Here is a 27186-nt window from a genome sequence, read left to right as displayed (position 1 = left end):
CAACGTAGTGTTTCCTTTTTGATCCATGAAGATGGTTCAGAAGTGTCAATTTATCAATTTAATGCAATATTGAAAAAATGTTTATTGTCTTTGAATTTGTCTGCTGAACATGATTAGTCTCTTTCTTTTCGCATTGAAGCGGCCACTGTTGCTGCCAATTTGGGATTGATTGAGGCAGTAATTAAAAAAATTGGACGTTGGGAATCTAATAGATATAAATTATATGTTCGGCCTAATTTAGTTTTGTAATTTAAATCAATTTCTTTTAGGTTCAAAGCAATTGATCGTTTGGATTCTGGGTCATTCTTTCGTCTTTTGGGCTGAAAGAAGGGCTGCTGAGCTTAATTATTCACAAAAATGTGTATTGGTTTGTTATTCAATTCAATATTTTGGTTGGGTTTTAGGGGTTTAAGATGGAAACAAATCATTCCAATCTTGAGAGGTGAGCTACAGACTTTACCCCAGCCGGATGTTTACATTATCCATGCTGGGGGGCATGATTTGGGAAAAATCTGAACCTTAGATTTGTTGGATAATTGAAGGTAGATTTGAGTTATATTAAGTCCCTGTTGCCTGAGGTTACATAAATTTTTTCAGAAATCATCCCACTCTTTATTTTGAAGGGTGATCAGTTTGGTTTTATTGATAGGATTAGAAAAAGAGTTAATAGAAGTTTGGAGAAATATCTTCCAAGTTTGAATGGTTGGACATTTAGACATTTTATTCTGGGCCTTTATCGGGACGATTTGGTTCATTTGTCCGATATAGGCTTAGACATTTTCAATACTGGTTTACAAGATATGATAGATAAGGCTGCGGTTTTTAAGGGGGGACATGCGGGTTAATACGCGCATGTTCCGTGGGTTAGTCACCCAGCTTTGCTGGGGGGACAATTGTGGAATTACTGATTGCTTAATGGTTATTAATTAATTAATTATGGTTTTATGATTGTTATGTTATTTAACTCTTAATAAAGGACCACGGCCATTTTGCACCATAATACAGTTAGTGTCATTATTTTATTATAAGTATTTTATATTAAAGTTATTGCTCATATGGCACCATGAGACCCTTGAAGTGAACAGAAAGCAGCCGTGCGTGCACAACCAACCTCCTGTTAAAGGGGTTATTCCATCGTAGACAATGGGGGCATATCGCTGGGATATGCCCCCATTTTCTGATAGGTGCGGGTCCCACCTCTGGGACTTGCACCTACAAGGAGAACGGAGCTGAGAAAGTTGAGGAGGGCGCACTGCGCATGCGCAGCCGCCCTCCTTTCATTTATATGGAGCTGCCGAAAATAGCCGAGCGCTGGCTCGGCTATTTCGGTCGGCCCCATAGAAATGAATGGGAGCGGTGGCCGCACATGCGCGGTGCGCTCCCATTCACTTCAATGGGAGAGGCATGGAGCTGCGCCTGGTGGCCGGACCACAGGAAACCCGGGGTCCTCCAGCCACAACTTTCCCCGGCTCCGTTCTCCTTGTAGGTGCGGGTCCCAGAGGTGGGACCCGCATCTATCAGACAATGGGGGCATATCCTAGCGATATGCCCCCATTGTCTAAGATGGGATAACCCCTTTAACTGCTCACTTGGCTATTTTCATAACTCCCTTAGTAATGAATGGAGAGTATGCCACACGCGCGCTGAGTGCTCTTTTTCACTTTGGAAGCCCATTTCTCTAGATAGGAAAAGATCCCAGCGGTGAGACCCACCCCAATCTGACATTGATGGCATATCCTAGCAATAGGGCCAACCCCTTTAAAGTGTAACACAGCACATGGGCGGAGATTTATCAAAACTGGTGTAAAGTAGAACTGGCTTAGGTGCCCATAGCAACCAATAAGATTCCACCTTTTATTTTTCAGAGCTCCTTTGTAAAATGAAAGGTGGAATCTGATTGGTTGCTATGGGCAACTAAGCCAGTTCTACTTTACACCAGTTTTCATAAATCTCCGCCATTAACTATAATGGGTCCAGCGGTGTTCTGACCAAATTCTGGCAAATATCTCGAGAATTGCCGATTCCCAGCATCCTATTCCGGAACACCCTGCTGGAAGGCTGTGTCGGCAGTGTGAACCCATCGTTAGGGCTCGTACACACGGCCGTAGCTGTTTTTGTGGTCAGCAAATTGCAGATCTGCAAAAGACAGATACTGGCCGTGTGTGTTCCACATTTTCTGGAATGGAGCGTCTTGCCATCTATAGAACAGTCCTATCCTTGTCCGTAAAACGGACAAAAATAGGACATGTTCTATATTTTTCCAGGTACAGCGGAACAGACATACGGATGCGGACATGTATTTTCATGATTATTTGTAATAATTTCTAAGGATTTGGCTACACAGTGATTTTAGGTGCAAGATGTGTCTCGCTCCCAAGTACCTCAGTGTAGCGGGGCAGCCATAGGAATGAATGGGGTTTGCAGAGTGACTCACGTTTGCTGCAACCGCTACACACAAATTGCAAAAAGTTGAACAGTGCTGAATTTTATGCATTTCATGTGTTGCAGGTGCAGCAAACATGTGAGCCGCGCGGTAATACCATTCATAGCTATGGCTGCCCTGCTCCACTGAGGTACCTGGGAGCGCAAGATGCAATTTGAAAAAACGCAGTTTGAAATTGTGATTTTTGGTGCTGTTTCGGTGCAGATACGCACAGAAATCCACACAGAAATTTGTGCGGATCTCCTGCATGTTGACCTTCGCGCATGTGCAGGTACCCTAAGGCCTAATGTAAACTGTACCGTCAGTCCATAGTCCAGTGTGAACACCACCAACAGTCTATTGCCCTCTGCAAAATGTGCCATCGGTCAGTCCACAGTGTAGCATAAACCCTGCTGTCTGTCAGTCTGTTGCCTAGTGTAACCCCTGCCACTGGTCAAGTCTATGGCCTAGTGTATACCATGCTGTCGGTCAGTTCAGAGTTTATTGTAAATGCTGCAGTCGGTCAGTCCACAGTCTATTCTAAATGCTGCAGTCAGTCAACAGTCTATTCTAAAAGCTGCAGTCAGTCCACAGTCTATTGTAAACGCTGCAGTCAGTCCACACTCTATTGTAAACGCTGCAGTCAGTCCACAGTCTATTGTAAACGCTGTCGGTCAGTCCAAAGTTTATTGTAAATGCTGCGGTCGGTCAGTCCACAGTCTATTCTAAACGCTGCAGTCAGTCCACAGTCTATTGTAAGCGCTGCAGTCAGTCCACAGTCTATCACAGTCTATTGTAAACGCTGCAGTCAGTCAGTCCACAGTCTATTGTAAACGCTGCAGTCAGTCCACAGTCTATTGTAAACACTGCAGTTGGCCAGTCCACAGTCTATTGTAAACACTGCAGTCAGTCCACAGTCTATTGTAAACGCTGCAGTCAGTCCACAGTCTATTGTAAACGCTGCAGTCAGTCCACAGTCTATTGTAAACGCTGCAGTCAGTCCACAGTCTATTGTAAATGCTGCAGTCAGTCCACACTCTATTGTAAACGCTGCAGTCAGTCCACAGTCTATTGTAAACACTGCAGTCAGTCAGTCCACACTCTATTGTAAACGCTGCAGTCAGTCAGTCCACAGTCTATTGTAAAAGCTGCGGTCAGTCAGTCCACAGTCTATTGTAAACACTGCAGTCGGTCAGTCCACAGTCTATTGTAAACGCTGCAGTCAGTCCACAGTCTATTGTAAACGCTGCAGTCAGTCAGTCCACAGTCTGTTGTAAACGCTGCAGTCAGTCAGTCCACAGTCTATTGTAAACACTGCAGTCGGTTAGTCCACAGTCTATTGTAAACACTGCAGTCGGTCAGTCCACAGTCTATTGTAAGCACTGCAGTCAGTCAGTCCACAGTCTATTGTAAACACTGCAGTCGGTCAGTCCACAGTCTATTGTAAACGCTGCAGTCAGTCCACAGTCTATTGTAAACGCTGCAGTCGGTTAGTCCACAGTCTATTGTAAACGCTGCAGTCGGTTAGTCCACAGTCTATTGTAAACGCTGCGGTCAGTCAGTCCACAGTCTTTTGTAAACGCTGCGGTCAGTCAGTCCACAGTCTATTGTAAACGGTGCAGTCGGTCGGTCAGTCCATAGTCTATTGTAAACGTTGCGGTCAGTCAGTCCACAGTCTATTGTAAACACTGCTGTCAGTCCACAGTCTATTGTAAACGCTGCGGTCGGTCAATCCACAGTCTATTGTAAACGCTGCGGTCGGTCAGTCCACAGTCAAACCACACTGTTGGTCAGTCGAGAGTTTATTGTAAATGCTGCGGTCGGTCAGTCCACACTCTATTGTAAATGCTGCAGTCGGTCAGTCCACATCCTATTGTAAATGGTGCGGTCGGTCAGTCCACAGTCTATTGTAAACGCTGCGGTCAGCCAGTCCACAGTCTATTGTAAATGCTGCGGTCAGTCAGTCCACACTCTATTGTAAACAGTGCAGTCGGTCAGTCCACAGTCTATTGTAAACGCTGCGGTCGGTCAGTCCACAGTCTATTGTAAACACTGCAGTCAGTCCACAGTCTATTGTAAACACTGCAGTCGGTCAGTCCACAGTCTATTGCAAACGCGGCAGTCAGTCCACAGTCTATTGTAAGCACTGCAGTCGGTCAGTCCACAGTCTATTGTAAACACTGCGGTCGGTCGTTCAGTTCACAGTCTATTGTAAACGCTGCAGTCAGTCAGTCCACAGTCTATTATAAACGGTGCGATCTGTCAGTCTACAGTCTATTGTAAATGCTGCGGTCAATCCACAGTCTATTGTAAACGCTGCGGTCGGTCAGTCGCAGTCTATTGTAAACACTGCAGTAAGTCCACAGTCTATTGTAAACGCTGCAGTCGGTCAGTCCACAGTCTATTGTAAACGCTGCGGTCAGTCAGTCCACAGTCTATTGTAAACGCTGCGGTCAGTCCACAGTCTATTGTAAACGCTGCGGTCGGTCAGTCCACAGTCTGTTGTAAACGCTGCGGTCGGTCAGTCCACAGTCTATTGTAAACACTGCAGTCGGTCAGTCCACAATCTATTGTAAACGCTGCAGTCGGTCAGTCCACAGTCTATTGTAAACGCTGCGGTCAGTCAGTCCACAGTCTATTGTAAATGCTGCAGTCAGTCCACAGTCTATTGTAAATGCTGCAGTCAGTCCACAGTCTATTGTAAATGCTGCAGTCAGTCCACAGTCTATTGTAAATGCTGCAGTCAGTCCACAGTCTATTGTAAATGCTGCAGTCAGTCCACAGTTTATTGTAAATGCTGCGGTCGGTCAGTCCACAGTCTATTGTAAACGCTGCGGTCGGTCAGTCCACAGTCTGTTGTAAACGCTGCGGTCAGTCAGTCCACAGTCTATTGTAAACGCTGCGGTCGGTGAGTCCACAGTCTATTGTAAACGCTGCGGTCGGTGAGTCCACAGTCTATTGTAAACACTGCAGTCAGTCCACAGTCTATTGTAAACACTGCAGTCGGTTAGTCCACAGTCTATTGTAAACACTGCAGTCGGTCAGTCCACAGTCTATTGTAAACACTGCAGTCGGTCAGTCCACAGTCTATTGTAAATGCTGCAGTCAGTCCACAGTCTATTGTAAACACTGCAGTCGGTTAGTCCACAGTCTATTGTAAACACTGCAGTCGGTTAGTCCACAGTCTATTGTAAACACTGCAGTCGGTCAGTCCACAGTCTATTGTAAACGCTGCGGTCGGTCAGTCCACAGTCTATTGTAAACGCTGCGGTCGGTCAATCCACAGTCTATTGTAAACGCTGCGGTCGGTCAGTCCACAGTCTATTGTAAACGCTGCAGTCAGTCCACAGTCTATTGTAAGCACTGCAGTCGGTCAGTCCACAGTCTATTGTAAACACTGCAGTCGGTTAGTCCACAGTTTATTGTAAACGCTGCGGTTGGTCAGTCCACAGTCTATTGTAAACGCTGCAGTCAGTCGGTCAGTCCACAGTCTATTGTAAATGCTGCGTTCAGTCAGTCCACAGTCTATTGTAAACACTGCAGTCAGTCCACAGTCTACTGTAAACGCTGCGGTCAGTCCTCAGTCTATTGTAAACGCTGCGGTCAGTCAGTCCACAGTCTATTGTAAACGCTGCAGTCAGTCCACAGTCTATTGTAAGCACTGCAGTCGGTCAGTCCACAGTCTATTGTAAGCACTGCAGTCGGTTATTCCACTGTCTATTGTAAACACTGCAGTTGGTCAGTCCACAGTCTATTGTAAGCACTGCAGTCAGTCCACAGTCTATTGTAAACGCTGCAGTCAGTCCACAGTCTATTGTAAACATTGCAGTCGGTTAGTCCACAGTCTATTGTAAATGCTGCAGTCAGTCCACAGTCTATTGTAAGCACTGCAGTTGGTCAGTCCACAGTCTATTGTAAACGCTGCAGTCAGTCCACAGTCTATTGTAAGCACTGCAGTCGGTCAGTCCACAGTCTACTGTAAACGCTGCAGTCGGTTAGTCCACTGTCTATTGTAAACACTGCAGTTGGTCAGTCCACAGTCTATTGTAAGCACTGCAGTCAGTCCACAGTCTATTGTAAACGCTGCAGTCAGTCCACAGTCTATTGTAAACATTGCAGTCGGTCAGTCCACAGTCTACTGTAAACGCTGCAGTCAGTTCACAGTCTATTGTAAGCACTGCAGTCGGTCAGTCCACAGTCTACTGTAAACGCTGCAGTCAGTCCACAGTCAATTGTAAACACTGCAGTCGGTTAGTCCACAGTCTATTGTAAATACTGCAGTCAGTCCACAGTCTATTGTAAACACTGCAGTCGGTCAGTCCACAGTCTACTGTAAACGCTGCAGTCAGTCAGTCCACAGTCTATTGTAAATGCTGCAGTCAGTCCACAGTCTATTGTAAGCACTGCAGTCGGTCAGTCCACAGTCTACTGTAAACGCTGCAGTCAGTCCACAGTCTATTGTAAACACTGCAGTCGGTCAGTCCACAGTCTATTGATTCAACCCACAATCCCGTGCATGCAGGATCTACTAGGGATCTTTAACCAGAAGATATGTTTGGAAAGAAGGGTATACTTAAAAAGGGGGATGCTCCCAAAATTTCAAAAGCAATGGGAAAATTGGAATAATACACTGCGTGCAGAATTATTAGGCAAATTAGTATTTTGACCACATCATCCTCTTTATGCATGTTGTCTTACTCCAAGCTGTATAGGCTCGAAAGCCTACTACCAATTAAGCATATTAGGTGATGTGCATCTCTGTAATGAGAAGGGGTGTGGTCTAATGACATCAACACCCTATATTAGGTGTGCATAATTATTAGGCAACTTCCTTTCCTTTGGCAAAATGGGTCAAAAGAAGGACTTGACAGGCTCAGAAAAGTCTAAAATAGTGAGATATCTTGCAGAGGGATGCAGCACTCTTAAAATTGCAAAGCTTCTGAAGCGCGATCATCGAACAATCAAGCGTTTCATTCAAAATAGTCAACAGGGTCGCAAGAAGCGTGTGGAAAAACCAAGGCGCAAAATAACTGCCCATGAACTGAGAAAAGTCAAGCGTGCAGCTGCCAAGATGCCACTTGCCACCAGTTTGGCCATATTTCAGAGCTGCAACATCACTGGAGTGCCCAAAAGCACAAGGTGTGCAATACTCAGAGACATGGCCAAGGTAAGAAAGGCTGAAAGACGACCACCATTCAACAAGACACACAAGCTGAAACGTCAAGACTGGGCCAAGAAATATCTCAAGACTGATTTTTCTAAGGTTTTATGGACTGATGAAATGAGAGTGAGTCTTGATGGGCCAGATGGATGGGCCCGTGGCTGGATTGGTAAAGGGCAGAGAGCTCCAGTCCGACTCAGACGCCAGCAAGGTGGAGGTGGAGTACTGGTTTGGGCTGGTATCATCAAAGATGAGCTTGTGGGGCCTTTTCGGGTTGAGGATGGAGTCAAGCTCAACTCCCAGTCCTACTGCCAGTTTCTGGAAGACACCTTCTTCAAGCAGTGGTACAGGAAGAAGTCTGCATCCTTCAAGAAAAACATGATTTTCATGCAGGACAATGCTCCATCACACGCGTCCAAGTACTCCACAGCGTGGCTGGCAAGAAAGGGTATAAAAGAAGAAAATCTAATGACATGGCCTCCTTGTTCACCTGATCTGAACCCCATTGAGAACCTGTGGTCCATCATCAAATGTGAGATTTACAAGGAGGGAAAACAGTACACCTCTCTGAACAGTGTCTGGGAGGCTGTGGTTGCTGCTGCACGCAATGTTGATGGTGAACAGATCAAAACACTGACAGAATCCATGGATGGCAGGCTTTTGAGTGTCCTTGCAAAGAAAGGTGGCTATATTGGTCACTGATTTGTTTTTGTTTTGTTTTTGAATGTCAGAAATGTATATTTGTGAATGTTGAGATGTTATATTGGTTTCACTGGTAAAAATAAATAATTGAAATGGGTATATATTTGTTTTTTGTTAAGTTGCCTAATAATTATGCACAGTAATAGTCACCTGCACACACAGATATCCCCCTAAAATAGCTAAAACTAAAAACAAACTAAAAACTACTTCCAAAAATATTCAGCTTTGATATTAATGAGTTTTTTGGGTTCATTGAGAACATGGTTGTTGTTCAATAATAAAATTAATCCTCAAAAATACAACTTGCCTAATAATTCTGCACTCCCTGTAATTCTGGGTTAGCCCCGTCAGAACTGGTGAGGGCGTGGCTGTTGGACACACAGGTATCAAACTCCTTTCGGAGAGGAAGGAGAACCTAGCTTCTGACACGGGAGGGTATATATGTAGTGTGATATAGTGTATACCTCATTGCAGGATCCATATAGAAGATATCTAGTTGGGTGGGGATACTGCACGGAGGGGGGAGAGGTAATTTTGTGTTGTAATTGTGGTGTACTTGTTGTACCGTATACCTTTGTATTGTAAAACTCAATAAAAAGTTTGATAAAAAAAATAAATAATACAGAAGCAAAGTCTTTATATAATGTCTATGCAAGTGTCAGATGTGACCAGTTTAATATTTATGTTTGTCTTTTTAAAGCAACAGATTCCGCCAATATACGGCCATTAGATGGAGTGAAAGTCCTCGACTTGACAAGGTGTGTTGCAACAAATAAAATAAATAGTTCAGGGGAGGAATTTATTAAGACATTTTTTATGCTGGTCCTGAGCTACTCTGGGGTCAGATGCAGCACAACTATTAATACTCAAGCCTCTTAATAATTGTGTCACATCTCAGGCAGGCAGTGTGCCAGAAGTGAAATATGTGCGGCCTCGCCCTGTGCCACCAACTTATCACTGCCAACTTTTTTTGAAAAGTGGCGAGTGAGTCTCAAAACACACAAATGGCATATTTTGGCGCAAGTGGGGCTTGCATCAAACTTTTTGACCCACACAGTTTAATAAATTCCTCCCCAAATGTTTTAAACCAACATTCATTTAGACAGCATCCCCTTCCCTATGAGGATGTTATTAACAAGTTGTTATCTATATACCTTTTATTTTGTAGAGTCTTGGCTGGACCTTTCGCTACAATGATTCTTGGGGATCTTGGAGCTGAAGTTATAAAAGTAGAAAAACCCGGTAATCATTTTCTTACTCGTGCTTGCTGTCATTATGTGTGACGCGAAGGCTAAAGCTATACACCTTCAACAGCTGTCGGCCAATAGTTATTCATCCCGACGAGGGGATGGTAGTAGCTCTGGCTATGATACTTGTACACATGGATCACAGTGACAATCCTCATACCGATATCCCCTAGGGCCATGCAATGACAGGGGGTCTCCTTCCTGGTGGTAGTTGTAATTCCCTTGGTGTTAAGTGTTGGCAGGAGGTGTAGGTACAGTATCCAGGCCAGTAGTAAATAAATAAGTGCAAAATAGAAGCAGAAGTACATCCGACAGGAAGAAGATATAGTTCAAAGTGTAGTTTACTCCTCCCAATAGTAATATATGGACAGCAGCAATTATGGAGGTTGTAGTACTCCTTGCCTCTTTCTCTCCCTGCTGAATCTTAGGCATTCAATAAAGTTCTTGTAAAGGTTTCTGTAGTTCCCAGACAGAGGGTTACAGAATTAATGTACAGCTGGTCAAACATCTCAAAATGTGGAAGGGTGCGTTAGCAATATTTCCCCTCACAGCAGCAAAGTCTCTCTCTGCCATGAATGTGCACAATACCTTGCTGTCTGACTCCAATGCACAGCTTTGTAGATTTTGGACCTTTTAATTGCCTTTCTCTCTGGAGCACTTTTGTAGTATAATAGCTTGCTTGGATAGCTGTAGTCTCAGAGATGATAGTTCTGTGAAACTCAGACCTAGGTCTGAGGAGCTCATGCAACATAGGTCCTCTCCCTTCCTCAGCTAACCACAGACTGTTCCACTTAGGCTACTTTCACACTTGCGTTCGGGGTTCCGCTTGTGAGTTCCGTTTGAAGGCTCTCACAAGCGGCCCCGAACTGATCCGTACAGCCCCAATGCATTCTGAGTGGATGCGGATCTGCTCAGAATGCATCAGTTTGGCACCGTTTGGCCTCCGTTCCGCTCAGCAGGCGGACACCCGAACGCAGCTGGCAGCGTTTTGGTGTCCGCCTGGCCGTGCGGAGCCAAACGGATCCGTCCAGACTTACAATGCAAGTCAATGGGGACGGATCCGTTTGACGTTGACACAATATGGTGCAATTGCAAACAGATCCGTCCCCCATTGACTTTCTATGTAAAGTCAGGAGTCCCTATTAATATACCATCAGATCAGAGTTTTCTCCAGTCCGATGGTATATTTTAACTTGAAGCGTCCCCATCACCATGGGAACGCCTCTATGTTAGAATATACCATCGGATTTGAGTTAGATCGTGAAACTCCGATCCGACAGTATATTCTAACACAGAGGCATTCCCATGGTGATGGGGACGCTTCAAGTTAGACTATACTAAAAGAACTGTGTACATGACTGCCCCCTGCTGCCTGGCAGGTGCTGCCAGGCAGCAGGGGGCAGATCCCCCTCCCTCCACCCCTGTTTTTAACTCATTGGTGGCCAGTGCGGCCGCCCCCCCCCCCTCCTCCCCTGTTTTTAACTCATTCGTGGCCAGTGCGGCCGCCCCCCCCTGTTTTTAACTCATTGGTGGCCAGTGCGGCCGGCCCCCCCTCCCTCCTTTCCCTGTTTTTAACTCATTGGTGGCCAGTGCGGCCAGCCCCCCTTTCCCCCCTGATTAAAATGACCGACCCCCCATCATTGGTGGCAGCGGAGAGTTCCGATCGGAGTCCCAGTTTAATCGCTGGGACTCCGATCGGTAACCATGGCAACCAGGACGCTACTGCAGTCCTGGCTGCCATGGTTACTTAGCAATTTTAGAAGCATTATACTTACCTGCGATGTCTGTGACCGGCTGGGCGCTCCTCCTACTGGTAAGTGAAAGGTCTGTGCGGCGCATTGCTTATAGCACAGACCTTTCACTTACCAGTAGGAGGAGAGCCCGGCCGGACACAGACATCGCAGGTAAGTATAATGCATCTAAAATTGCTAAGTAACCATGGCAGCCAGGAATGCAATAGCGTCCTGGTTGCCATGGTTACCGATCGGAGTCCCAGCGATTAAACTGGGACTCCGATCGGAACTCTCCGCTGCCACCAATGATGGGGGGTCGGTCATTTTAATCAGGGGGGGGAGGGGGGGCCGGCCTCACTGGCCACCAATGAGTTAAAAACAGGGGGGGCGGCCGCACTGGCCACCAATGAGTTAAAAACAGGGGGGGAGGGGGGGGCAGCCGCACTGGCCACCAATGAGTTAAAAACAGGGGGGGGCCAGCCGCACTGGCCACCAATAAGTTAAATACAGGGGAGGGAGGGGGGCCGCACTGGCCAACAATGAGTTAAATACAGGGGAGGGAGGGAGTGGGGGCAGCACTGGCCACCAATGAGTTAAATACAGGGGAGGGAGGGAGGGGGGGGGTCTGCCCCCTGCTGCCTGGCAGCACCTGCCAGGCAGCAGGGGGCAGTCATGTACACAGTTCTTTTAGTATATTCTAACTTGAAGCGTCCCCATCATAAAAACAGGGGGGGCGGTCGCACTGGCCACCAATGAGTTAAAAACAGGGGGGGAGGGGGGGGCAGCCGCACTGGCCACCAATGAGTTAAAAACAGGGGGGGGGGGAGCCAGCCGCACTGGCCACCAATGAGTTAAATACAGGGGAGGGAGGGAGGGTGGGGGGCCGCACTGGCCACCAATGAGTTAAATACAGGGGGGGAGGGAGGGGAGGGTCTGCACCTGAGAGGTTAATTGTGCGGATCACAGCCCCCTGTAAGAGATCGGGTACTGCCAGGAAGCAGGGGCCAGACCCTCCCCTCCCTCCCCCCCTGTATTTAACTCATTGGTGGCCAGTGCGGCCCCCCACCCTCCCTCCCTCCCCTGTATTTAACTCATTGTTGGCCAGTGCGGCCCCCCTCCCTCCCCTGTATTTAACTCATTGGTGGCCAGTGCGGCTGGCCCCCCCCTGTTTTTAACTCATTGGTGGCCAGTGCGGCTGCCCCCCCCTCCCCCCCTGTTTTTAACTCATTGGTGGCCAGTGCGGCCGCCCCCCCTGTTTTTATGATGGGGACGCTTCAAGTTAGAATATACTAAAAGAACTGTGTACATGACTGCCCCCTGCTGTATATTCTAACTTTGGGATCGCCTCTGTGTTAGAATATACTGTCGGATCTGAGTTTTCACGAAGTGAAAAATCAGATCTGAAAAAAACAGTTATGCAGACGGATCCGTTCTGAACGGATGCAAGCGTTTGCATTATAGGAGCGGATCCGTCTGTACAGACACCAGACGGATCCGCTCCTAACGCAAGTGTGAAAGTAGCCTAACACAGGGTGGACCCAGTTCCATCTCCTAGTAACCTAAGGGGATATAACCCTTGCTTGTCCATGCAGTGTTGTTGGTATACAAATACAAAAAAATAGAACATTTGTCTTAGCAATATAACATTACAACAATTACCCTTTTGCAATAACCCTGTTCTGGAGCACAGCACATGTGTTCTCAGTTAAAAGGCGTTATCCACGTTATCATCCACATTATGCATTGGACACTCTTTTTCCTCACTTATTTGCTTATCTGGATGACTTTCTTCCCCTTCTGTGTGTGTTCGGTAGCTCATCAAGTACCTGAATTTCCTGGATGCATTGCAATTTGCAACTAGTTCTTGTTAACCCTTTCCTTCCCTGCCTAGAAAATAGTCCTGCATATATAGCCCCAGATATACATATGGTATGTAGTGTCCCCAAAATTTATTTTTCCACTTTATAGAGAGATACAGTTACATATCTCTATGACTTTAGAAGTAGGGATGGATTGATTGATTATGTTTGGGCTGGTTTACCTGCTTCATTATGAGATCACTACACCGGGACGTAGCAGGGAAGCTACTGGGCATGTCAGTCAGGACAAGGTGAACCAGAAGGTTAAATAGCAGAGGGCACTGGCAGAGATTACATAATAGACAATGGTGGGATTTAACATTCCCCCCATGCCACTATTCTGGCTTAAAAAACACCATTGTGACAAAATTTAATAGCGAGTGGCATTTCTACACCACCCTTGCCACTTTCTGAAAAAAGGTTTGTGGTGAGGTAGGGGAGGGGCTATCAGATACGACACAATTCATCTTCATTTATGCCAGCTTTCTGCCGTAAATGAAGACTGAAATGAAATCTACAGCACCTCAGAGCTGCCACAGAATTCTGTTTAGGCCCAAACGGACTGCTGGAGAATGTGCCTAATGTATGACGAGCCCTGCACCTCGTCATAAATTAGGCGCATCCTCCGACAGTGCAGGGTATATCATAGACTGGCATAAATCGCTGGTCTATGATAAATTCCTTTCTATATCGTTATTGCATGTATATTGCAATAATACTTCAGATGAAATGCTTTTTTTTATTTAATAGTAATACTTTTCATAGGAGTACCTCATATTTTTTTAACCCCCAACCCCTTCCAAATAAACATCTAATTTTTGTCCCAGGTAGAGTGGTAGGTTTAGTCAATATTAGTCTAATGTGTATTCACAGATAAGAGAAATTACCTCCCATCTTGGGATATTTATGACATAGCCACAGGATATACCATAAATGCCCAGTAGATGTGGGTCCACCGCTTGGACCTGGCTCCTATCTGGCACAATAGGACTTCAATGGGACAGTTCCTTTAAATCAACTTGGTGGTTTCAGTATTTCGTAACACAGAGCAGCCAGTGATCAGACAGCACCCATCATAGATAGAGCAGACTCCTGCTCAAAGAAAACAGGATTACATCATCTGTTCGTCAATATGTGGCAAGAACATCAACATGAAAGCAATATAAAAACTGGGTTCATGTGTTGCACTTTATTATTTGTTACACTAGTTATGGAATGCCAGCAATTGCATTACAAATAAAGTATTTAGGATATTAGAGGGTTTACACACAAACAATAGCAGGGGTTAAAGCACAACTGACCAGACACCACAATGCTCTTTATTAGCTACTGTTGCATGCTATATACCCCACAGAAATTGTCAAATGCCCAGAAAACTGGATCGGAAAAATAGCGTAAAAAAAAAAAAAAAAAAAAAAAGAAACATTACTAACCTGATGAATCCCACTCTGCTCCACTGCTTCTTGTTGAGTTTCCTGGGCCACACACCCATGAAACTGCTGCAGACAATCATAGGCCTCAGCAATCTCATGTCATACATGCCAGCATCACCACTGAGACCAGTGATTGACTGCAGCACTCATGTGTGTGTATGACATGTCACCACTGCAGGAAAATCAACAAAGATCATCAGGGATGATCAGATGAGGGATTTATTGGGAGATTTATCAGGTGAGCAATGGTTTCCACTGTTTCACAAACCCTGAACATATAAACTCAGCCTAAGACTACATGCACACGACCGTATGTGTTTTGCGGTCCGCAAATTGCAACGTTTGCCATAAGTTTTTTTTTTTTTGCGGATCCACTGTAACAATGCCTAAAACGGACAAGAATAGGCCATGTTTTATTTATTTTTTGCGGGGCTACGGAACGAACATACCGATGCGGACCCATTAAAAGGAATGGATCCACATCCTATCCGCAAAAAAAAAAAAACGGAACGTACACGGAAACTTTAGGTCTCATGCACACGACCATTCTTTTATTCCGCATCCGTTCCGCAGATTTTTCGGTTTTGATGCGGACCCATTCATTTCTATGGAGCCCTGTAAAATGCGGATAGTCAACCGTTTGTATCCGCATCCGTTGTCCGTCGTTTAATTCCGCCCAAAAAATATAACCTGTCCTATTCTTGTCCGCAAAAAACGGTTTGCGGACCCATTCAAGTCAACGGGTCCGCAAAAACTGCGGATGCACAACGGAAGCCATCCGTATGTCATCCGCATCTGCATTTTTTGGCGGATCCGTTGCCCGGCAACCTGTGTCTAAGGCCTTTGACATAAAAAAAAACCTGTACAGGAAGTTCAAACTCACAGATTGCCAAGAGTTTGGTGAGTGATAGACACTTGGCAGAGTTTGTCCTGTGCTTTTGGCAGTCTGTCATTGTCTGAAAATGCCACGCTGGAATGTGGACAAATTAATCACTTTGGTCCAGGAAAGGCCCGAGCTTTGGGACACCCGGACCAATATCTACCACGATCTGGTGAGGAAGGATGCGTCGTGGGAGCAAGTGGCCCGTCGCATGAGGCCTTCTGAATAGGAGAAAGCGGATATCAGAGGTCGGGCTGATTTAGGTAAGTGCAAGCTATGTCATTTTTGTGTCCTGCCCCTGTGTTGTCCCCAATGATTTTGCTATTACTTCCATGAGGTCATAATCGTGTCCCTTTTGTGGCCAGGCTTAATTCTGTTCTGGCCTGTACCTGTTTTGTCATTTTTTTTAGTGTGCAAATTTCAGCAAACACCACCATGCTTTAATGGATGTCCCGGCCTTTGCTACAGCACTCAATAGTAATGTCTACCCAGCCTGCGCACTTTACAGTTTGGGACACATGTGGCCCTGTTCTAATTGATCTGGCGACATCTGTCCCCTTCCCATAAATAGTATTGGAAAAAGGCCTAGCACAAATAATCTCCTCCTTCATGCAATTCTTTAACATTAGGATCCAGTGCCCCACATCAGTACCACAATGTACTGTCCGACATTGCCCTGCTGTGTATTTTCTGTAGCGTTTGATGCTCATGTTCGTTTTTAAACACTGCAGATACCCACACCTGCCCTACTGTACCATGTGCTGTGCAATCTCCCCTTTTAGCATTGTTTGTAAGCTATTTTGTTTTATTGACATCTTTTAATGTTACTTGTACTGTTATTTTTTATAGTTGATGGAAATTATATTTTTTTGTGAATGTTTGATGTTTTCACAGTGAAGAAGACAAAGACCCGGTGGAACAGCTGCCGGGACCAGTTCCACCGGAAACTTACAGAATAGGGCCGCAGTGGGGATGGTGGTCCCAAGAAAAGGCCATATTTGTACACGCAGCAATTGCAGTTTCTATGCCCTGTTAATAGACTTGAGGCCATACGTTTTTTTTATTTATAAAATACTGTTTTGAACTGTATATGTCATTGGCCACTACGAGAATATTGCAGACCTTTCTTCTGGGCTTGGTCTGCAATATATGATGGCGGTGGCCTATCCATCAAATGTTATATTTTTTTTACACAGGATGTACAGTTCGGCCCTTTTGTGGCCACTATTTCATAATCCGGGTTAACGATTGTTGTAACTCCATAAGGTGTTTATGCACAGAATCTTGATCACACATTTTTGGGTGTCCATTTCAAAATGTGTGACTTTTTAGACTGTTGAAGTGGACATGCGCTTGATGTGTGTCAAACTTTTCGTGAAAACATGCTATTTCTAATTTTTGGTTGTGGGGTTTTCGCCTTTTGGCTATTTTTAAGGTTTGCTTTCAACCCGCCTGAGCCAAAAGCACCAAAATCACTGTTTGCTAACTATGCCAATCAATGCGACTCTCCCTCTCCCTTTATATAGACGGACAGAATATCAGCACTTGGTTAGCTCCTGAATGTGTCTACATGTTTTCGTGCTGGACAGCTCTAAACACACAGGAACCTACAAAATGTTCATTAGCTATTTTAACACTGTACAAAGAAACAATCCTTCAATTGTTGGATTATGTAATGTGTCCACAAATGTTTAGGGCAAACATTACGATTTTAAACCCTTATGGGATCTGTGCAGGCTCACCTTTTTGTAGACATACAGCACTATGTTTGCCATAATGGTTTTTGTAATGTAATTTTTGGCTAATGTACTATATTTTTTAATGTGATTTTTCCATACAGTACTGTGGACAGTCTGGATGACCCTGAGGATTCCGATTTGGGAGGGGCAGAAACTCCAGCTGTATTTTCGCCAGCCTCAAGTCCTGCACCAACACCGGCGGAGGACCAAGGCCAACAGGCCAGGGAAACTGCCGGCATTTCAGAAGGGATCCCTGAACCAGCCCACCAGTCTCAGCCCACGCGAAGGAGGAATGTCCCTCAGTCTTCCTCTGGGCTAGCTACTCGGGAAATGATCGATGCCCGAGTAATTGAGTTCCTAGCCCAGAGGAAGACTAAAGGGCAGGAAGAAGCAGTATTGAGGGGGGTTGGCGCCATTACTCAGGCGGGTCCCTCCAGAGAGGCATAACATGTGTATTGCCTCTGTAGTTGTGGTGTTAATGATGTATGCCTTCCAGTACCAGGGAGACATACACTCCCAAATCGATCACCTACAGCCTCTCAGAAAGCCACCAGCTACCCGCCTCGGCAACCCCCACCCCAAGGGCCACCTTTCCCCACTCAACCTTTCCGCAGGTCCCAAGACCCCAACCTCCCCATTGGCCAGCCCACTAATCTGGCCAGTTACTCTACAGGTGTCCCGGATCCCGGCCAGGTCCGCCCAGGACCCTCATATGCCCCAGGCTCGTTCACTTGAGACCTTTTTGATATCTAATTTTGTTTTTTTATTGTTTTAATTTATTGTTATTTATGTTTATTTAGTTGAGACAGGGATTGTCTGTATTTTTTTGTTGGGAGGGCTAGGGTTTCAGTTAAGAAAAAGTCACTTGCCTTCTGTTCTTGCTTGTCAGACAAATTACATTAACAGTTCAACACATTTCAACATAACATAGACACACACAATCCGTCAAGTACTACCACTTTAATTATTTACAAACTTTGAAAAGTATTAATCTTTCAATGAGGTATTAGAAGGTTTTTGGGACCATATTGCAAATAGATTAATGATGGTTTGAAAAGTACACTTTGCAAAGCATCTTTATTAATTATATTCATCTTTAATTGTTTTATGGCCCAAAACCTCAGCCCGCAAGCCCACGTCAAGGGTCCTCATTCTCTTGCGAGTCCCTATACTCCACTGCAACATAAATTCTAGAATCTATTTGAAAAATAAAAAAACTAACGAGCACAGAAGAAATCAAACACTGCCACGAATAGCGTCCATCTGCCATGGCAAGGACCCCTCTGGGCGGAAAAAGAAGTCTGCATAGAGTTCCCGAACTGCAATGCCTGCAGTCCCAGCTCGTCTGTGCAGGGTCCTATCCAAACCCAAACCTGATGACGTAGGAAATTCTTCCATGTCAGCAGAAGAGGAAGCCTCGTGAATACTGGTGAAGTTGTGTAGAACAACACAAGCTTGAATCACCAGGGTAGCATTCTATGGACTATCTGTATGGATGACAAAAACACCCTCCACTTGCTAGAGAGTATTCCAAAAGCGCACTCAACATACCGACGGGCACGAGTCAACTGGTAGTTGAAAATACGCCTCCTGACATCCAAACCACACTTGGGGAAGGGCCATATAACATGGGGAGTCAATTCAAACCCTTCATCCGCCACGATCACAAATGGAGCCGGCAGACCTGCATATCTAAGCAGTCTTCTGGACTCGGGCAGGGCAAGCTAGTTGGGCCGAAGCCGCTCACCCATTCTAGAAGCACTAAAGATGCGAGCATCTGCTGTGCTTTCATAGCCCCCAATATCAACCGGTAGTTACTGTCAGCCAAAGTCAAAAGCACTACCGAAAAATATTGTTTATAATTGAAGAATCGGGTCCCTGAGTGAGGAGGCTTCTTCACACGAATGTGCTTGCCATCCATTGCCCCGATGCAGTTTGGAAACTGCACAGAAAGATTGAAGCCCTCAGCGATTCTAACATAATCCTCCGCCTTGGGCTTTGGCATCACCGTCTCTTGGAGTCGATGCCAGATGACATAGCAAGTGTGATGCACAATCTGAGAAAGCGTTGAGGTTCCCAAAAGAAACTCAAAATGCAGGGATGCAAAGGAGTTCCCAGTTGCCAGGAATCTGTTGAAAAAAATTTAAGAAAATGGGTGACATAATTAACTTTGAAAGGATTTGTGACATCATGAACCTATGTCCCTTTTTAAAACAATCATTTTATCCCCAAAAATTTTAGTTATGATCAAAACACTAGCTACAATGGGGGTGTGGGCCCTACTCCTACAAGCTCTGTTACGCCTACAGTGGTCACGCCATTTCCATGCAGAATGTATGGGCAACGCAGGATGATGTGAATGCATGATGATAGCGTTGCCAGAGAGAAAAATAAAGCTTCAAAAACAACACTACCTTTAATCTTTGCATGTTATTCGGCTGGTAAAATACAAAAAAATGGAAATAGATAATGGCACAAATAAATAAGGGACAAAGCCTGGTAACTTCAGCTAACATTAGCAGATGTCTAACACCAGCTAGTTTAAGAACCATGTTACTAATGACAGAAGCAGTGCACATTACTGTTAACAATAAATAACATATTGCTTACCTCAACGTGACGATGAGCCTTTCCTCAGGAGTAATGCAGCGCCTCATGTTGGTGTCCTGAAGATGAGGACAGTACGGAGAGACGACAACAGGCGATCAAAGGTAGACACTGACATCCGACAGAACGCAAAGAACTTCTTTGGATGATGATGAAGATCAATGTAGAGGGTATAGAAGTGGCCTTTGCTGTACCGTTTGGAAACAATGGGATGGACCCAAAATCTCCTCCTCCTTCTCGGTTCCTCGTCCAACAGAAGGGACCGCTGTCCCCATTGCCGAGAAATAAGCCAGTGCAGTACGACCTCTTCCTCAGAGTCATCTGCCATGGTGAAACCAAGATGCAAAACATAAGAATCCGAGATGAGAAAAGCCAAGGAATCAAACAAAACTCTGTACCCTGGAAACACTGCAGAAAATGGCCACCGAACAGTCAGATGACCAGCATACAGTATATACCTGTATCCTGGGTGGGGATAGTAAAATCACACAATTTCCTCCTTCAGTTTTTTTTGCGGTCTGCAAAAAAAATGGGAGACACACGGAAACACAACGGAAACTAACAACGGAACAACGGATCCCTGATTTGCGGACTTCAAAACACAAACGGTCGTGTGCATGTAGCCTTAGGGCTCATCCACACGAACATATTTTCTTTCTGTGTCCGTTCCGTTTCTTTTGCGGACCGTATACTGAACCATTAATTTCAATGGGTCCGCAAAAAAACGGGAGGTACTCTGTTTGCATTCCATTTCCGTATGTCCGTATTTCTTTTCCGCAAAAAAATTGAACATTTGTGCTACTATTGTCCGCTTTACGGACAAGGATAGTACTGTTCTATTAGGGGCCAGCTGTTCCGTTCCACAAAATACGAAATGCACACGGATGTCATCCGTATTTTTTGCGGACCGCAAAATACATACGGTCGTGTACGCCTTAGGTTGTGTTCCCACAGATAAAATCTACCACTGATTCAGCAGTTGAAAATGGGTGTTTTCTGCTGCTGAATCCACATTCAAAACGCCATCAACAGTTTCCCCTTGACTTCAATATAAAAGAAAAAGAAAAACTGAATGCAAACCTTGTACAAATGGTAGAGTTTTTTTTTCTGTAGCTCATTTGAAAAACACTTTAGAAGTGGCATGTTATTTCCTAAGGTCCTTTTACAGTGATGGCCAGTTCGCAGTGTTCGCCCGTGAACACATGCGGGCTGCCATCTTGACTCACAAGTCCGGCGATGCACAGGTAAGCCCTTACCTGTGCCGGGAGCCGGTCTGAAACAAATGCGGTCACCGGGAGCAGGCAGTTCCGAGAACAGCCCGATGAAGGCCCCCGGTGGCTGTCTCGGAACTTGTGAGTCAAGATGGCAGCCCGCATGTGTTCGCGGGCGAACACTGCGAACTGGCCATAACTGTCCTTTTACGTACTCTGATTTAGCAGGCAGTTACAGTGCCTTGAAAAAGTATTCATACCCCTTGACCTTTTTCACCCACAAACTTAAATGTATTTTATTGAGATTTTATGTGATAGATCAACACAAAGTAACAAGTATGTGTAAAGCGAAAAGAAAAGGATACATGGTTTTTAAATTTTTTGATAAAAATCTGAAATTGTGGCATGCATTTGTATTCAGCCCCCCTGAGTCAATACTTTGTAGGACCACCTTTCACTGCAGTTACAGCTCCAAGTCTTTTAGGGTATGTCTCTACCAGTTTTGCACATCTAGAGGCTGTAATTTATGCCCATTCTTCTGAGCTCAAGCTCAGTGAGATTGGATGGCGAGCGTCTCTCTTCAAGTCTTAATGGAAATTAGGTCTGTACTTCGCTGGGCCATTCTAACACATAAATATGCCTTGATCTAAACCATTCCATCGTATATCTGGCTGTATGTTTAGGGTCCTTGTCCTGCTGGAAGGTGAACCTCCGCCCCAGTCTTAAGTCTTTTGCAGCTTCTACCAGGTTTTCCTCCAGGATTGCCCTGTATCTAGCTCCATCCATCTTCCTATCAACTCTGACCAGCTTCCCTGTCCCTGCTAAAGAAAATCATTCCCACAGCATGATGCTGCCACCACCATGTTTTCACGGTGGGGATGGTGCATTCAGGTGCGGTGTTAGTTTTCCGCCACACATAGTGTTTTGCATTTAGGCCAAAAAGTTCAACATTGGTCTCATCTAATCAGAGCACCTTCTTCCACATGTTTGCTGTTTTCCCTACATGGCTTGTGGCAAACTGCAAATGGGACTTGTTATGGCTTGCTTTCAAAAAAGTCTTTCTTCTTGCCACTCTTACATTAAGGCCAGATTTGTGGAGTACTTGACTAATATTTGTCCTGTGGACACATTCTCCCACCTTAGCTGTGGATCTATGCAGCTCCTCCAGAGTGACCATTGGCCTCTTGGCTGCTTCTCTAATTAGTGCAGTCTTTGCCGGGGCTGTCAGTTTAGGTGGATGTCCATGTCTTCTGCTTCTGTTTTCGGATGATGAATTGAATAGTGCTCCATGATATGTTCAGAGCTTGGTATATTTTTTTTATAACCTAAGCCTGCTTTACACTATTCCAGAACTTTATCCCTGACCTATCTGGCGTGTTCCTTGGTTAATGCTTTTTGATCACTAATGTTCACTAACAAACCTCTAAGGCCTTCAGAGAAGAGCTGTAGTTATACTGAGAATAAATTACAGAGGTGGACTCCATTTGCTAATTAGATGACTTCTGAAGGCAATTGGTCACACTGGATTTTATTTAGGGGTATCAGAGTACAGGGGGCTGAATACAAATGCACACCACACTATTCAGAGTTTTATTTATGAAAAATTTTGAAAATCATGTATCATTTTCTTTCTACTTTACACATACTTGCTACTATGTGTTGGTCTATCACATAAAATCCCAATAACATATATTTAAGTTTGTGGGTGTAAAGTGAAAAAATTTGGAAAAGTTCAAGGGGTATGAATACTTTTTCAAGACACTGTATTGGGAATGAACTAGATGATCCTGATAATTATCTGATCATCAGGGAGATGAGAGCTCCATGAGGGCTAGCGACCTCTATAGCAATTGTTTGTCCTCATACAGTTTCATTGTTTTTAGGCAGCAGATCCTGTTTACACAGGCTCATCTGCTGTACAGAAACAATGATTTTAGGTGCTGTCTGAAAGTGAAAAGGTTCATACTACTTTGCACGAATTTGTTCATCAGAGTAATTTACCAGTGGTAGAGGAACTGTGACACTACTGCCTATAAATATAATTTTTTCCTATGTGATCAGATTAAAATGGCCACAGGTCTTGTTAAAAAACCTAATCTCGTGCATGCAACGTTACTCTAAGTAGTGGCGCAAGAGCGGATATACTCATTAACAAATCTGAACCAGGATTTTTAATTGATTGTGGCACGAGACACAATCCCGTGTTTGTGTTCGTTAATGAGTAGATACGTGCATGCGCTGCTACTCACAGTATTAGAGCATGCACAAGATTAAACCAGCGCCCATTTTAATCTGATGGTATGGGGAAAAATGCAATTTACCGTCCAATTACCACAGATAAATTACTGTCATGAATGAATCGGATTTGCATGTAGTTGTACAAACCAGTTCACTCATCACTAGTTTGCTTGTTCACCGGGTGGTCACCGGCACTTTCTACACAAGCCAGTTAACTGTAATGAGCATTTCTAATAATGCTCATCAATGATAATTGGCCAGATTTTTGGTTTTCGAAAAAGGACCAATAGAAGCATATTTTACTGTGGGTTCCATAGACATCAGTTGGTAAGCATGAAAATCTCAGTCGAAAACTTCACTAAAACCTCCACTAAATTAGCTTTCTAAAACAGCCTCTTATCAGCTATTGATTCTGCTACTGATTTATTCTTTAATAGATTAGATGTAGAGCACATACACTGAGGAGCAAAAGGGTAACAATGTTTTCTGCTTTTGAATTTCAGGCTCCATATCTCATCATCCACTACAGCTTCGAACCTGAGTCTACCATTATTTTATAGACAATCGCCTTGGCTATCTCATACATAAATTGGACTTGCAACAATTTAGCATATGATGAGATATGCAGATTCTTGTCATGTAACTGCATTGTTACTGTTTTTCTCCTAAAATTCAAAATTTTTATTTTTATAATTTTGTTAGTATTTTGTAAATCCACCTTTGGTTTTCAACACAGTCTGTATCCTTCTGGGCATGCTCTCGATTAAATTCAAGCATGCCCCGACTGAAATCTGTTCCCAGGTCTCTTCTACATGTTCCCAATGTTGGTGCATACTGGTCAACCACTTGGGTACAAATACAGCTTTCTCTTCAACTTTACCCACAACTGTTCAATTGGGTTGAGGTCTGGGGACTGTGGGCCCAATCCAGCACCTCTACTTCATTGTCATTGAACTATTTCATTGCCAATCTCGACATATGCTTCAGGTCGTTGTCCTGCTGGAACACTATGTCGTCCTTTTCATACCCATAGTACTCGAGTATATGAAGTAACTCGTCTTGTAGGATACTCAAATATAGCTCAGCATTGAGACCACCATCGATCCTGGTCAAGTATCCAATGCTTTTGGCTGTAAAATAACACCATATGATCAGGCTTTCTCCACCGAACTTGACTGTTCCGACGCTTCTTATGACGATATTGAAGTCGAGGCTTCTTCAATCTTTTTCAGTCTACCATTCCAGACTTGTGTAATGCGCGTTGCACAGTGCTTGCATGGACGTCTGTGATATCACTATTATGAAGCATACGAGCTACTTCCACTGCTGTATTTGTCATGTCAGAACTGATCGACCTTGTGATGAGCCGACTTGTTGACTCCAATATTTTGCCTGGACGTCCATCTTTTGGCTTTGGAATGGATGGACAAACTTCATTTCGTATTCTTCCAACTGTCATGGCACTCACATGATGCAGTTTGGCAATTTTCTTGGTCGAGATACCGCTATTGATGAGCTGGATGATGCTGTTTCTCTTTTCTTGTGAAATCTTCCTCATGACTGCTCCTCGATTTGAACCCGTGACCTTTTGCTTGGGAATCAACCGAATAAGACACTTAGCTATTAGGGAATGTGAGAACAGGTTGTAATTTGCAGTATACAAGAAGAAAAAGATTGTTTCACCACCAGGGTCAAAACACTAACAATACAGTTACATGACAAGAATCTGCATAACTAATCATATGCTAAATAGTTGCAAGTCCAATTTATGTATGAGATAGCCAAGATGGTTGTCTATAAAATGATGGTAATCTCACGTTCGAAGCTGTAGTGGATGGTGAGATATGGAGCCTGAAGGCAAAAGTTCAAAACATTGTTACCCTTTTGCTCAGCAGTGTAATATGAGGAGAGAGGGTATTTGCAGTTTGTGGGAATACTCATTAAAAGATTCTGAATTCTCTGCTAAATAATTAACATCGAAATAATATAAAGTTCATCTAAGTTATCTTGGCCTCCTACATTGGTAGCAGATGTCCGGTGCCTTAATGGGACCCCAGGTTGGTTTGGATAGCTTTTTTCCTTTAATAAATGAAATAATTGTTTAAAAACGGCATTTTTGTATTTACTCAGGTTAACTTTGTCTGATATTCAAATTTGTTTGATAATCTGAATCATTTGGCAAAACAAAAGAAATCTGTAAGGGGCAAATACTTTTTCACAGCACTGTATGTTCAGGTAAAGATGTTTGTACTACTTAGGCTACTTTCACACTTGCGGCAGTGTGATCCGGCGGGCAGTTCCATCGTCGGAACTGCCTGCCGGATCCGCCGATCTGCATGTGACTGAAAGCATTTGTGAGACGCATCCGGATGCGGATCCGTCTCACAAATGCATTGCAAGAACGGATCCGTCTCTCTGCTTGTCATGCGGACAGACTGATCCGTCTTGTATCTTTTTTCACATTTTTACGGACGGATCCGGTATTTTGAATGCCAGATCCGGCACTAATACATTCCTATGGGGAAAAATTCTGGATGCGGCATTCCTGCAAGTCTTCAGTTTTTTTCGCCGGAGATAAAACCGTGGCATGCTGACTGAACTGAAGACATCCTGATGCATCCTGAACGGATTGCTCTCCATTCAGAATGCATGGGGATATGCCTAATCAGTTATTTTCCGGTATAGAGCCCCTGTGATGGAACTCTATGCCAGAAAAGAAAAACGCTAGTGTGAAAGTACCCTTACATAGCTGATATCTTATAATTACATATTAATCTGCCTGATATCCAGCATCATAATCTGTGGTTTTGACGTGTGAATCGCTATATATTTATACTCTAAATGCACAATGTTACACTTCTGGAAGAACTCCCTAATGAATGACAGAAACAAAGCTCAACCTGTTAATGTTTAAATATCTTTTTACTGTTGTTAAAGAGCAAAGGTGAGGGTGTTAGTATGATATTATTTATTGTACTTGCTCCACACTGAAAGCATCCCATGACATACAGGGGAAATTATCACTCCGGGCATGTAGCTGGCCAGCTAAGACCTATTCTAGGTTGCTAATATAGCTTACATGTGTATATAGTCAGACCTGCCAATAACCTAAATACAGTTCCTATGTTTAGCAGAGTTATTTACTGTGACATCATGTTTTGGATGTCATATAACTGTTATGTTTTGTGCCTTTAAGATTCATTTATAGTGTAAGGTAAGCTCAGTGACACAGCAGAAACAACAGAAAGCATAGTGTTAATCTGTTGTTGCTGGGCAGAAGTCTAGACCAATCACAGCCAACTTCTCACACAGCAAAAGTTTTCACCAATGACAGCCAGTCTCACACACAGTCTGTTAGGGAATTCCCCTAGCAGGAGCTGCTAGAATCATTATTCACCAGAGACCGGAGCTGAAGAGACATTCACTCCACTGAGTGCTGAGTTTATGGGAACAAGAGGCCAATATAGTTCCACTGTGGCAGGCGCAGCACTATGAAGTGTCTTTTGTGCTGTGGCATTAGAAGAATTTTGATATCTCTGACTTTTAGTCTAACCAGACTGTCTATTACTCTGTAATTCATCTAGAGCCGTTCTATGGAGACAGTAGGTTTAAAGAGCACACCAAATGCTTCAAATAACTTCTTTATTAACTTCAAGTTTTCTTTATATATAACACTGCCGCCTCCGCAGCAGATAGTCCATGTACAAAACACGTGTTGAAAAGATATCACAAAATGGCGGTATGCATAAGATGGTGGTTCAACTGTTCAATCTTGTCATTTAACATAAAATGGTGGATATATTTCTCTCTTGAGTATCTGTACTCTCACTTTAAGTTATTTAAGCACTTTATGATCTCTCTGAGGGGTATATCTCAGGTCTAACTAATAGTTCACTTGCAGTATGCAGTTAGCAGTGACTATTTGCAGATTGGTTGAGTATGATCTGGTATGGT

General features: G+C 44.2%; 1 protein-coding gene across 2 annotated transcripts in view; it reads left to right on the top strand.

The window, feature by feature from the left end:
• Positions 1 to 27186, top strand: part of SUGCT (succinyl-CoA:glutarate-CoA transferase) — a 1029682-nt gene that overhangs the window by 32874 nt on the left and 969622 nt on the right. The window contains exons 2-3 of one of the 2 annotated variants that reach the window (XM_040432683.1): positions 8992 to 9043; positions 9454 to 9527. In XM_040432683.1, the coding sequence (XP_040288617.1) occupies positions 8992 to 9043; positions 9454 to 9527 (126 nt within the window). Of the gene's footprint in view, positions 1 to 8985; positions 9044 to 9453; positions 9528 to 27186 lie in introns of both variants that reach the window. The other variant, XM_040432681.1, reaches the window with a different exon arrangement.

This window comes from Bufo bufo, chromosome 5, assembly GCF_905171765.1.
Source record: "Bufo bufo chromosome 5, aBufBuf1.1, whole genome shotgun sequence".
Classification (NCBI taxonomy): domain Eukaryota; kingdom Metazoa; phylum Chordata; class Amphibia; order Anura; family Bufonidae; genus Bufo; species Bufo bufo.
This window is presented reverse-complemented; position numbering and strand designations above follow the sequence as displayed.